This window comes from Pan paniscus, chromosome 1 (genome assembly GCF_029289425.2).
Source record: "Pan paniscus chromosome 1, NHGRI_mPanPan1-v2.0_pri, whole genome shotgun sequence".
NCBI classification, from domain to species: domain Eukaryota; kingdom Metazoa; phylum Chordata; class Mammalia; order Primates; family Hominidae; genus Pan; species Pan paniscus.
Window position 1 is genome coordinate 165,143,423 of NC_073249.2, and position 13,270 is coordinate 165,156,692.

At 41.4% G+C, this 13,270-nt stretch overlaps 1 protein-coding gene across 1 annotated transcript in view; it reads left to right on the forward strand.

Moving 5' to 3' along the window:
* The window catches only part of TM2D1 (TM2 domain containing 1), a 44,510-nt gene that overhangs the window by 9,127 nt on the left and 22,113 nt on the right, over positions 1-13,270 (forward strand). The window contains exon 3 of the mRNA XM_003809163.5: positions 6,930-7,038. Within this exon, the coding sequence (XP_003809211.2) occupies positions 6,930-7,038 (109 nt within the window). The remainder of the gene's footprint in view (positions 1-6,929; positions 7,039-13,270) is intronic.

Sequence of the window (13,270 nt, forward strand, 5' to 3'; positions counted from 1 at the left end):
CAGGAGATCGAGACCATCCTGGCTAACATGGTGAAACCCCGTCTCTACTAAAAATACAAAAAAAAAAATTAGCTGGGCATGGTGGTGGGCACCTGTAGTCCCAGCTACTCGGGAGGCTGAGGCAGGAGAATGGCATGAACCTGGGAGGTGGAGCTTGCAGTGAGCCGAGATCGCGCCACTGTACTCCAGCCTGGGCGACAGAGCCAGACTCCGTCTCAAAAAAACAAAAAAATAAACAAAAAAACCTCCTGGGCTCAAGCCCCTAAACACTTTTTGAATACCTTTTCTAACCAAGCACCATGCTTTACACAACATATGCTTTTTCTTTTTCTTTTCTTTGCTTTTTTTTCCTTCTTTCTTGTTTTTTTTTTTTTTTTTGAGACAGTCTTGCTCTGTCACCCAGGCTTTAGTTCAGTGGTGCCATCTCGGCTCACTGCAACCACTGCCTCTCGGGTTCAAGCAATTCTTGTGCCTCAGCCTCTTCAGTAGCTGGGACTACGGATGCAGGTCACCATGCCTGGCTAATTTGTGTATTTTTAGTAGAGACGGGGTTTTACCATGTTGGCCAGGCTGGTCTCAAATTCCTGGATTCAAGTGATCCAAAGTGCTGGGATTAGAGACGTGAGCTACCGTGCCCAGCCTGTATGCTTTTTAAATGTATATAACAGGAGTATAAAAGATATGTCCCATGTCACAGATTGGAAACACGATTCAGAGAGGTTTTATTTTTCTTGAAGGAACATGCTAGTTAAGTGACAGGACTTAAATCCAAATCTGTCTAGTTCTAAAGTCCTGCTCTTTGGAGTTCTCGATCTTTTCAAATAAATCATTCTGAGTTTCTCTCATTATTTTCTCATGTCTTCTGTCTACTTATTTGGAGCAACAGTTCATCCTCTTTTCACTCAAGTATATAATTTTCATCCCTTGAAATAAGTAGCTCAAATGTATGTCAAAATTCTTGAATCATTGCAATGTGGTTTTCCCGTCACGATGGTACCTCTTTCCACTATGGTGTCTTTCCTGAGTATCTAATCCTGGAGTGTTGGGCTTTTTTCTCTCTTTCATCTTTTTTATGTTGTATACAAAGCAGCTATTACAAATGATTAAATATTGAAAACTAAAACTCTCAAAATATGAGATTTTGGACAATTGGTACTATCTAGTTGAAAAATAGATACTGTTGGCTGGGCATGGTGACTCACACCTTTGGGAGGCCGAAATGGGTGGATTGCTTGAGCCTAGGAGTTTGAGACCAGCTTGGGCAACGTGGTGAAAACCTGTCTCTACAAAAAAATACAAAAATTAGCCAGGCTTGGTGGGACACACCTATAGTACCACCTACTTGGGAGACTGAGGCGGGAGGGTCTCTTAAGCCCAGGGGGTTGAGGCTGCAGTGAGCCGTAATCGTGCCATTGCACTCTAGCCTGGGTGACAAGACCCTGCCACAAAAATAAAGCGAAAGAAAGGGCTCTTTAGTTTTTTTTGGACAGAGTCTTGCTGTGTCACCCAGGCTGGAGTGCAGTGGCGCGACCTCAGCTCACTGAAACCTCCGCTTCCCGGGTCCAAGCAATTTTCCTGCCTCAGCCTCCTGACTAGCTGGGATTACTGGCACAGGCCAGCACGCCCAGCTGATTTTTCTATTTTTAGTAGAGACGGTGTTTCACCATGTTGGCCAGGCTAGTCTTGAACTCCTGACCTGGTGATCCACCCACCTCGGCCTCCCAAAGTGCTGGGATTACAGGTGTGAGCCACTGCGCCCATCCAGGGCTCTTTAGTTTTTAATATTTTTTACCAGGCATTTTCAACTCACCTAGAAATATTTGGTTTTTAAAAGTTTTGTACAGAAACCTGTCATCTCAAAAAAACAGTGCATTTCTGTTAGGCAAGGTATATTGGAAAATATCCCCAGCTGGTATCATAATAAGTGTCTTGTATTGCAACTGTCTCCTTAAGACCTGATTTTAGATAATCTGCAGGAAGATCTCACAAGGCTGTATGACAAGAAAGTGACAGCTTCAGACTAAGCAAGTGCAAGGTAGATACTTGTAGAGAAAAATGATCTACAATCTAGTAATACTGTGCTTTCTGGCACACTTAATCTACTTACTGGCTTGAGGATATGAAAAGATTTAAAGCTGCTTTTTGAGAAAAAAAAAAACCTGTGTTTATAGATACTCTTGCAGACCCCTCCTTTTTTTTTTCTTTTTTTGAGTTGCGGGGGGTCTCGTCCTCTTACCCAGGCTGGAGTGTAAGTGGCGTGATTGTGGCTTACTGCAACCTATGTCTCCCAGGCTCAAGCAATTCTCCTGCCTCAGCCTCCTGAGTAGCTGGGACCACAGGCACATGTCACCACGCCTGGCTAATTTTTTGTATTTTTGATAGAGATGGGTTTCACCATGTTGGCCAGACTGGTCTTGAACTCCTGGCTGCAAGCAATTCGCCTGCCTCGGCCTCCCAAAGTGCTGGGATTACAGGCATGAGCCGCTGCACCCGGCCTAGATTCTCAGCTTTTTTTTTTTTTTTGAGGTGGAGTCTCATTCTGTCTCCCTGGCTGAAGTGCAGTGGTGCAATCTCAGCTCACTACAACCTCTGCCTCCTGGGTTCAAGCGATCCTCCTGCCTCAGCCTCCCAAGTAGCTGGGATTTCAGGTGTGTGCCACCACACCCCACTGATTTTTGTCTTTTTAGCAGAGACAGGGTTTCACCATGTTGGTCAGGTGACCTGACCTCAAGTGATCTGCCTGCCTTGGCCTCCCAGAGTGCTGGGATTACAGGCATGAGCCACTGTGCCCAGCCAATTCTCAGCTTTTAAGTGTGCACTCTTTCCTAAAATTGATGTAAAATTGTGCAATTTTAGAGAGTAGTTCTTTCATATCTGTTCTCCAGTGGATCATGATGGCTGTGAAATTGCTGTGGTGTTTAGAGTCCACTTTGAAGAGTGCTATAACATTTTAATTTTCATGATAGTATTAAATATACTGGAGGCTGGGTACGGTGGCTCACACCTGTAATCCCAGCACTTTGGGAGACTGAGGCGGGTGAATTACTTGAGGCCAGGAGTTCGAGACTAGCCTAGCCAACATGGTGAAACCCCATCTCTACTAAAAATACAAAAATTAATTGGACATGGTAGCAGGTGCCTATAATCCCAGCTACTGGAGAGGCTGAGACATGAGAATTGCTTGAACCCAGGAGATGGAGGTTGCAGTGAGCTGAGATTGCACCAGGGCACTCCAGCCTGTGCAATAGAGTGAGACTCGGTTTCAATAAATAAATAAACAAGCTGGAAATGACATTTTTTCCAACCATTTAAATTCATGATGAAAAATTTTAGATGTCCGTTTAAATGTGTGAGGGCATATATAGTTTATAAAAATTTAATTTATAGCAGGTGTATGTGCAGAATTTTTTTGAAGATGACTAATCTATAGCAGGGTTTCTCAACCTCAGTGCTATTGATTTTTTGGACTGGGTAATTCATTGTTGTGGGGAGGCTATCTTGTGCACTGTAGGATGTTTATGAGTATCCCTGGTCTGTACTCACTATATGCCCCTAGCAGCTCCCCAGTGACAACTGAAAATGTTTCCAGACCTTGCCAAATGTCCTCTGGGGAGTAAAAATGCCCCCAGTTAAGAATTACTGATTTTACTGATTTAGGGCTAGTTACATCATGGTGGCTCACACCTGTAATCCCAGTACTTTGAGTGGCTGAGGCAGGAGGATCTCCTGAGGCCAGGAGTTCCAGCCTGGCCAACATCAAAATCTCATCTCTTAAAAAAAAAAAGAATTAGTGATCTAAAACCATGTTGATCTCCTTTCAGTGACATAGAATTTATATCAACATTTCAGACTTTTGCTAACCTCAACTTTGAGTTGTCTACTATATAACTAATCAAAAGCATGATCTAAGATGGAAGATTTTCAAGAGATATAATGTAAGGGATGTCACATTAATTCATTGGCAAAAGTCAATAAATTTTATCCCTGTGCCAAGGCAGGTAGCCAAATAGCTACATACCAATTGTCTGTTAAGTTCTGCCACATCTCTTTGTATTTTTTTTTTTTTTTTTTTGAGACGGTCTCACTCTGTTGCCCAGGCTGGAGTGCAGTGGCATGATCACAGCTCACTGCAGCCTTGACCTCCCAGTCCCGCCTCAGCCTCCTGACAACAGGCGAGCACCACCATGCCTGACCAATTATTTTATTTTATTTTTTTGTAGAGATGGGGGTCTCTCCATGTTGCCCAGGCTGGTCTCAGACTACTGGGCTCAAGCAGTCCTCCCTCCTCTATATCCCAAAGTGCTGGGATTACAGGCGTGAGTCACTCTTCTGTCCACATCTCTTTGTACGTTTTTTTTTTCTTTTTTTTTTTTTGAGGTGGAGTTTCACTCTTTCACCCAGGCTGGAATGCAATGGTGTGATCTTGGCTCACTGCAACCTCCGCCTTACAGTTTCAAGCAATTCTTTTGCCTCAGCCTCCCGAGTAGCTGGGATTACAGGCGCCTGCCACCACGCCTAGCTAATTTTTGTATTTTTAGTAGAGACGGGGTTTCACCATGTTGGCCAGGCTGGTCTCTAACTCCTGACCTCGTGATCCGCCCACCTCAGCCTCCAAAAGTGCTGGTATTAGAGGGGTGAACCACCGCGCCAGGCCCTGTAAATATTAATATTATGTCTTTCCTTATATCTGGAGTCAGTGTAGGAAATGGCTATGTGGAAAACCTCTATTGTTTTGTGAAAGTTCTGTTATATTCTGTGTTTCTTGTATTGGGAACCAAGCCAAATTACTGCAATAGTTTACAGGTGAATTGGTATGCTTTCTTTGAGTTACATCACCACAGCTGTGTAAAACCTTTTGCCTTAACTACCAGGAATCTCTGAGCCAAATTTGTGACTTAATTATAGTGTCTTCCCTTAGCCTGGTTTCCTACTATCCTACTATGATTATTTCCTTACTCTCCCTCTCCCCTTCATTTTTTTTTTTTTTTTTTGGCACAGAGTGTCACTCTGTCACCCAGGCTGGAATACAGTGGCGCTAACTCGGCTGACTGCAACCTCCATCTCCCAGGTTCAAGTGATTTTCCTGCCCCAGCCTCTCATGTAGCTGGGATTACAGGTGCCCGCCACCATGCCTGGCTAATTTTTTGTAGAGATGGGTTTTCGCCATGTTGCCCAGGCTGGTCTCGCACTCCAAACCTCAAGTGATCCATCCGCCTCGGCCTCTCAAAGTGCTGGGATCACAGGCTTGAGCCATTGAGCCACCGCGCCCGACCGCCCTTCGTTTTATTAAAATGGTTCTCAGTTTTATTGAATCTGTGCGTTTTATTATAAATACCACCTTGTTTTAGAAATTTCCATGCATTAAATAAATACAATTTATGGGGTAATGTAGTTAGAACTATCAGTAACCTGACAAATAGGTGTAGAAGTCATTACAGGATTTGTTTGTTTTTTTAACCATCATTTTCTCAGTGTACTATTCTTGCCTAAAAGAGGACAAAGATTTGTTGGAAATCTTAGGATAATTATAAATGATAGAAAATACTATCTTTCTTTCCTAATCAAACTCTAGGTTCTCTGTGTTTTTACTTTATTATACACAGTTTTATTTTAAAAAAATATGTAATTCTTGATGCTAAACATAGAGGTAAGCTTTTTCTGAAACTAATCTAAAAGTATTAGTACTTTTCACTCTAAAATGTTGATTTATTGAATACCTGCAATATACTGTGCCTTCTGCCAGGTACTTTTATATATTCTTACAATGGTGCTATGAGGTGGGTAGTCGTATATGTGTGTGTGTGGGTGTATGTGTGTGTGTGTATATATATGTGTATATATATATGTGTATATATATGTATATATATATGTGTATATATATATGTATGTGTATATATATGTGTGTGCATATATATATACATATATATATATATTTTTTTTTTGGGACAGGTTCTTGCTCTGTCACCCAGGCTGTAGGGCAGTGGCACAATCTTGGCTCCCTGCTATGTCTGCCTCTCAGGCCCAAGTGATCCTCTCACCTCAGCCTCCCAAGTATCTGGGACCACAGGCACAAGCCACCATGCCTGGAAAATTTTTGTATTTTTTTGTAGAGATGGCGTGTCACCATGTTGCCCATGCTGGTCTTGAATCTGCCCACCTCAGCCTCCCAAAGTGCTGGGATTATAGGCATGAGCCACTGCACTTGGCCCTTTGGTACTATTTTTACCTACAAAGAATCGAAGTTTCTGAAAGAAGCAATGTCCAGATAAGTTGTTCTCATTCCAAAGGTCTTGTTCTTTACACTATGAGGTTATAAAGCTGTTAAGGCAGTGCTTGTCTGGGTCTGTAAGTGTTACTTCTTCTTCTTATGTCATCTGGTTATGAGGAAGGATCAAGATTCCTTAAATTCTGAAATAATCTATATCAAACCCCAGAGGGAATCAAGAAACAAATACATTTAGAATCAATGAAAATAATTTATGGCAACAGTTATCTATAATTGTTGATATATGCTAAAATACAAACTCAGATTATGTTAAAATAATTTAATAGATAAATTGCCCAACGTATTACCAACAAAAATTTGAGAGGTATTCTTAATTCTGGAGATGAAGTAAAGGGCAGTAATATTGTGCAGTTCTTCCCTTGGTACCTTTATCAGAGGCAGGAGATTGAATTATAGATTGGCCATGCATCTAATCCAGTTTGGCAATTCTTATATTTTTGTGTTAAGAGACTACTATACAATTTTATGTTTATCTTGCATGTAAGTACATACGTAATGTCACTTTTCCCACCTAAAATTAAAGGCTTGTGTCATGTTATATTGGGAGGTAGTTTGTTATAACATATTTGCTAGTCTTAGAACAATTACATACTGTTTCTCCAGAAAAAAAAAATAACAGTTTCTTGACTTTTTCTGCCTTCAGTTTCCTGTTTTCCAGCACCCAACATAACTTGTAAGGATTCCAGTGGCAATGAAACACATTTTACTGGGAACGAAGTTGGTTTTTTCAAGCCCATATCTTGCCGAAATGTGTAAGTACATTACTGAAACTTAAATTTTCAGATTACTTGCCTATATTATATCTTCATTGCATGAAGAGATGAGATAATTTATGGGGACTATCCTGAAAATGTATCTTTTATCTTTTTGCTTGTGTCAGAAAACCTTTATTTTAAGTGTTTGTTTTTTGGTTTTTGAGATAAGGTCTTGCTTAGTCACTCAGGCTGGAGTGCAGTGGCATGATCACGGCTCACTTCAGCCTCTACCTCCCAGGCTCAAGCAATCCTCCCACCTCAGTCCTGTAAGTAGCTGGAGTACAGGTTTGTGCCACCATGCCTGGCTAACTTTTAATTATTTTGTAGAGATGAGATCTCTCTATGTTTCCCAGTGCTGGTCTCGAACTCCTGGCCTGACATGATTCTCCCATCTCGGGCTCTCAAAGTGCTGGGATTTACAGGCATGAGCCACCACACCCAGCCAAGTGTGTATTTTTTTTTTATAAATGCAATTCACCAATCAAGTAGAGCTGAGTAGTCCAGTATGTGGGACAAATAAAGACTATAAATGGCCTCGTGCCATGTTAATTCAGGTCAGTTAGTTTATGCCACTAGTTGAGTTATGAAAAGATTGTCTTCAAAATGTGGGAGATTTCTAGAGTACAAATAGCAATTGTGTACCTATTGTATCAGAAAAATGCTAATTAATTTTTTGCACATAAAGGGCATTTTAAACTTGGTTCTATTCTTTGTGATAAATATGGATGATGAATGGTAATGTTAAACAGAATTCAAAAGTTATCAGTTTGGCTAGCCAGACACAGTAGTATATGCCTATAGTCCTAGCTACCCAGGAGGCTGAGGCCAGAGGAGCCCGGAAGTTCACGTTTAGCCTGGGCAGCATAGTGAGACACTGTCTTTTATAAAAACAACAGCAAAAATGATCACTTTGGGATAATAAGACAAATGACTTTCTTTTGTTAGGAATTTCTCTATTTAAAGGACTTTTAGGCCTAGTGTGGTGGCTCACACTTGTAATCCCAGCACTTTGGGAGGCCAATTGCAGGAGAATCACTTGAGGCCAGGAGTTGGGGACCAACCTGGGCAAAGTAGGGAGACCCTGTCTCTACAAAAAAATACAAAAATTAGCCCAGTGAGGTGGTGCTTGCCTGTGGTCCTAGCCACTGGGAGGCTGGGGTGGGAGAATTACTTGGGCCCAGGAGTTTGAGGTTGTAGTGAGCTATGATCACAGTAACAGAGTAGAGACCCTGTCTCTAAAAAACTTAAAATTAAACATTTTTAAAAAAGGACTTTTAAGTTTGATTTCTCTTTCTGCTAAAGCTTATTATTCATTCTTATGTTCCTGCTTTGTACTAAAAACATGATTTAGTGTTATCTATTTTTAATTGTTGGCATTATATTTTCAGCCTAAAACTGTATATTGTTACATTCTATTTGATGGCACTTAGTTTTGGTTGTTTCAAGAAATAAGCCACTGTACAGATGCATTGAACCTTAAAAAGGAAAAAGAAAAAAAAGAAATAAACCACCATTAGACTATTGCTACAAGTTGTTGGAATTCTTAGCAAGAACTCTTAGCGTTCTTTCTTTCCTTTTGACCCTACCTCATTGAGTTAATGAGGGGCTTTTGATTCTATCTTGCTGTATAATCCTAAGCCTACCACTGATCTTCTTGGGTTCCAAGATTTTACATTAGTCAAGTAAAAATTATTAAAAAAGAATAGTTTGCCATGTACTTAGATATGATTTCATTTTTTTTCCATTACAGAGGTAAGTTTAAAAAATAGGGTTTAGTTAATACCTAAATTTATAGATATTTCTACCTTAAACATTCTAAACAACTAATATATTAAATGCTGGTCCAAGATATAGATTATAGTAAGAAAATCGTCTGTTGAGAACAGCTAACCCACTCAGGCTGGAACTTACAGGTTTATATTATCTGTAATGCTAACACCAGAATGGTCTGTTACTTAATTTCCAAGTTAATGCTGATTTTTCTTTCAGTGTCTCAAAATGGATTAGGCTGCATACAACTGAGCTACACTAATCATACTCATAAGCATTTTTTATTTTATATTTTTTGAGACAGAGTCTTCCTCTGTAGCCCAGGCTGGAGTGCAGCGTCACAATCATGTCTCATTGCAGCCTCAACCTTCCAGGTTCAAGCCATCCTCTCATCTCAGCCTCCCAAGTAGCTGGGACTAGAGGTGCATGCCCCAAAGCTTGGCTAATTTTTGTATTTTTAGTAGAGATGGGGTTTCACCATGTTGCCCAGGCTGGTCTCAAACTTCTGGGCTCAAGCGATCAGCCCGCCTCGGGCTCTCAAGGTGCTGGGATCACAGGCATGAGCCACCGTGCCTGGCCCTTATAAGATATTGATATCAATTATGATAAGAAATATAACCATCAGGGAAACCAGATATTCCAAGGCTACTGGCCAGCTTATTCCCTTCTTACAATGAAGTTTACTATTTCTTTCTTTCTTTTTTTTTTTTTTTTTAAGACAGAGTTTTGTCCTTGTTTCCCAGGCTGGAGTGCAGTGGTGTGATCTTGGCTCACTGCAACCTCCACCAACCTCCGCCATCACTGAACCTTCCCGGGTTCAAGCGATCTCCTGCCTCAGCCTCCCAAGTAGCTGGGATTACAGGCATGTGCCACCATGCCTGGCTTTTGTATTCTTAGTAGAGACGGGGTTTCTCCATGTTTGTCAGGCTGGTCTCGAACTCCTGACCTCAGGTGATCCACCCGCTTCGGCCTCCCAAAGTGCTGGGATTACAGCTGTGAGCCACCGCGCCTGGTCTAAGTTAACAATTTCAAGACAGAATTTGTGGCTCGGTGTGGTGGCTGACGCCTGTAATCCCAGCACTTTGGGAGGCCAAGGCAGGCGGATTGCTTGAGCTCAGGAGTTTGAGACCAGCTGGGCAACATGGCGAAACCCCATCTCTACCAAAAAATACAAAAGTTAGCTGGTGGTGCATGTCTGTAGTCCCAGCTACTCGAGAGGCTGAGGTGGGATGATGGTTTGAGCCTGAGAGGCAGAGGTTGCAGTGAGTCGAAATCATGGCTACTGCACTACAGCATTGGTGACAGAACCAGATCCAGTCTCAAACAAATAAAAGAAAAAGAATGAGCATTGCTCAACAGAACAATGGGAGTTAGACTGATGGGTAATTTTGATGGTAAGAGTGGCAAAGCTAAGATAACCTGATAAATAATTTTGCTTTATCGAGATATTAGGTATGTGCCTACCAAAAGGCCAGCTGCTGTGCAGCTACTGAATAAAGACTCAGCGATACATTCTTACTCATTAGGTGTCCCTTTTCCAGTTTCATATTTTCTTTGTACTCCTGTTAGCATATTGTTTTTCAAACTATATATAATAGTTTAATACTTGATTAAAATTTCATCTTAGTATTGCAAATATTCTATAATGTATTCTCCAGAAACTGAAGTCTGGTAACCATGTCTGATTGATGACCAAGCCACCCACCTATTTACACTGGCCATCTATGTTAGTATTACGTCATAGCTTCATTTGGGTTAACTTGGAGGTCTGGGTGGTGGTGGTGAGGCCATAGTTGTTCCATGTAGTCATGAATGGGCCTTGCTCCTTTCGTCTTGTGGCTTTGCTTTCTGTAGTCCTTAGAGTCCTTTCCACTAAGCCAGCAGATGGGAAAGAGGAGAGGGAAACCTTTGTAGGAGTATTTTATGGGCCAGACTTGGAAATGGTGTACACTTCCATCTTCCTTCCATTAGCCAAAACTCAGTTATGGCTGTACTTAACTGCAAGGTGAACTAGGAAATGTAGGTTAGCTGTATATTCATAAGAAAAAGAGAAATGAGCCAGGTGTGGTGGCTCACTCCTGTAATCCCAGCACTTTGGGAGGCTGAGGCGGGCAGATCGCTTGAGGTCAGGAGTTCAAGACCAGCCTGGCCAATATGGTAAAACCCCGTTTCTACTAAAAATGTAAAAATTAGCTGGGCATGGTGGTGCGTGCCTGTAATCCCAGCTACTCAGGAGCTGAGGCATGAGAATCGCTTGAACCTGGAAGGTGGAGGTTTCAGTGAGCCGAGATCAAGATTGTGCCACTGCACTCCAGCCTGGGCAACAGAGAAAGAGAAATGGCTCGGTGAATAACTAATCTCTGCTATACTACCAGTTTTCAGATTATTCTTTAGGGTGATTTACTTACATAGATAATTGCTTTTCTAATTTCATTTCCCTTCCCAGCCAAGCTTTTTGAAACTTGTTCTGATAATACTTATCTGTTACAAGATTTTCTGTCTAATGCAGTATGGCTTTTGGCCATGCTGATATTCACCAGCAGTCTTTGTCAGTATATCAAAGGAGTGTTTACAGTTCATATCTTAATCTTTCTGCAGCATTTGGCTATTCCCTTCTTTCTCTCTCTCTTTTTAATATAGAGACAGGGTGTCACTATGTTGACCAGGCTTTTCTGTCTCAAATTCATGGCCTGAAGTGATCCTCCCACCTCAGCCTCCTAAAGTGCTGGGATTACAGGTGAGAGCCACTGTGCCCAGCCTGGCTGTTTCCTTTCTTAAAATACTTTCTTGGCTTTCTTAAAATGCTTTACTGGCTAGGCCCAGTGGCTCAGCCTGTAATCCCAACACTTTGGGAGACTGAGGTGGGTGGATCACCTGAGGCCAGGAGTTTGAGACCAGCCTGGCCAACAAGGTGAAACCCTGTCTCTACTGAAAATACAAACATTAGCCGGGAGTGGTGGTGGGCACCTGTAATCCTAGCTACGCGGGAGGCTGAGGCAGGAGAATCACTTGAACCCAGGAGGTGGAGGTTGCAGTAAGCCGACATTGTGCCATTGCGCTCCAGCCTGGGTGACAAGATTGAAACTAAATCTCAAAAAAACAAAACAAAACAAAACAAAAAACCAAAAAAACTTTCTTTTTTTGGCTTATAGTGTAAAACACTCTTCTGTGTCCCTTCATTCCTATTTCTTTGCTTCTTCCTTAAGTCTTGATATGCTTGGTCCTTTTTCCTTTTTTCATTCATCCATCCCTTTGGCTTCTCTCATCATCTTTGTATATATATGTGCCATATAAAAAGTTGGTGATACGTTTTATATTCTATTCAGTTTTAGACCTTAATATATATAAATAGCCAGGCGCAGTGGCTTATGCCTGTAATCCCAGCACTTGAGGAGGCCAAGGCGGGCAGATCACCTGAGGTCAGGAGTTCGAGACCAGCCTGGACAACATGGTGAAAACCCGTCTTACTAAAAATACAAAAATTAGCCGGATGTGGTGGCTGGTGCCTGTAATCCCAGCAGTTGAGGAGGCCAAGGTGGGTGGATCACCTGAGGTCAGGAGTTCGAGACCAGCCTGGACAACATGGTGAAACCCCGTCTTACTAAAAATACAAAAATTAGCCGGGTGTGGTGGTGGGTGCCTGTAATCCCAGCTACTCAGGAGGCTGAGGCAGGAGAATTGCTTGAATCCGGGAGGTGGAGGTTGTAGTAAGCCGAGATTGTGCCATTGCACTCCAGCCTGGGTGACAAGAGCGAAACTCCATCTCAAAAAAAAAAAAAAAAGCATATATATATATATATATATATATATATATATATAAAGATTGGCTAGGTGCAGTGGCTCATACCTGTAGTCCCAACACTTTGGGAGGCCAAGGCCCACAGATAACTTGAGGTCAGGAATTTGAGACCAGCCTGGCCAACATGGTGAAATTTTGTCTCTACTAAAAATACAAAAATTAGCTGGGTGTGGTGGCACATGCCTGTAATCCCAGCTACTTGGGAGGCTGAAGCAGGAGAATTGCTTGAACCCGGAAGGTGGAGGTTGCAATAAGCCGAGATCGTGCCATTGCATTCCATCCTGGGCAACAGAGTGAGACTCTGTCTCAAAAAAAAAAAAAAAAAATTATGTGAAACATATATATATGTATATATAATATATACTAGTATATTATATATACGTATATATAATATATACTAGTATATATTATATATACGTATATATAATATACTAGTATATATTATATATAGTAATATGTCATATATAACATTACCATCTTAAATATATAATATAATATTTAATGTAAAACATATTACCATCTTCATATATAATATATAAAATATATATTTTAGATCATATATAATATATATAAATATGGTAATATTCATTAGGCACAACAATGGGAGAGCTTTGCACAGTGACATGTGCCTGTAGTCACATGCCAGTGTGTCCAGCTCTC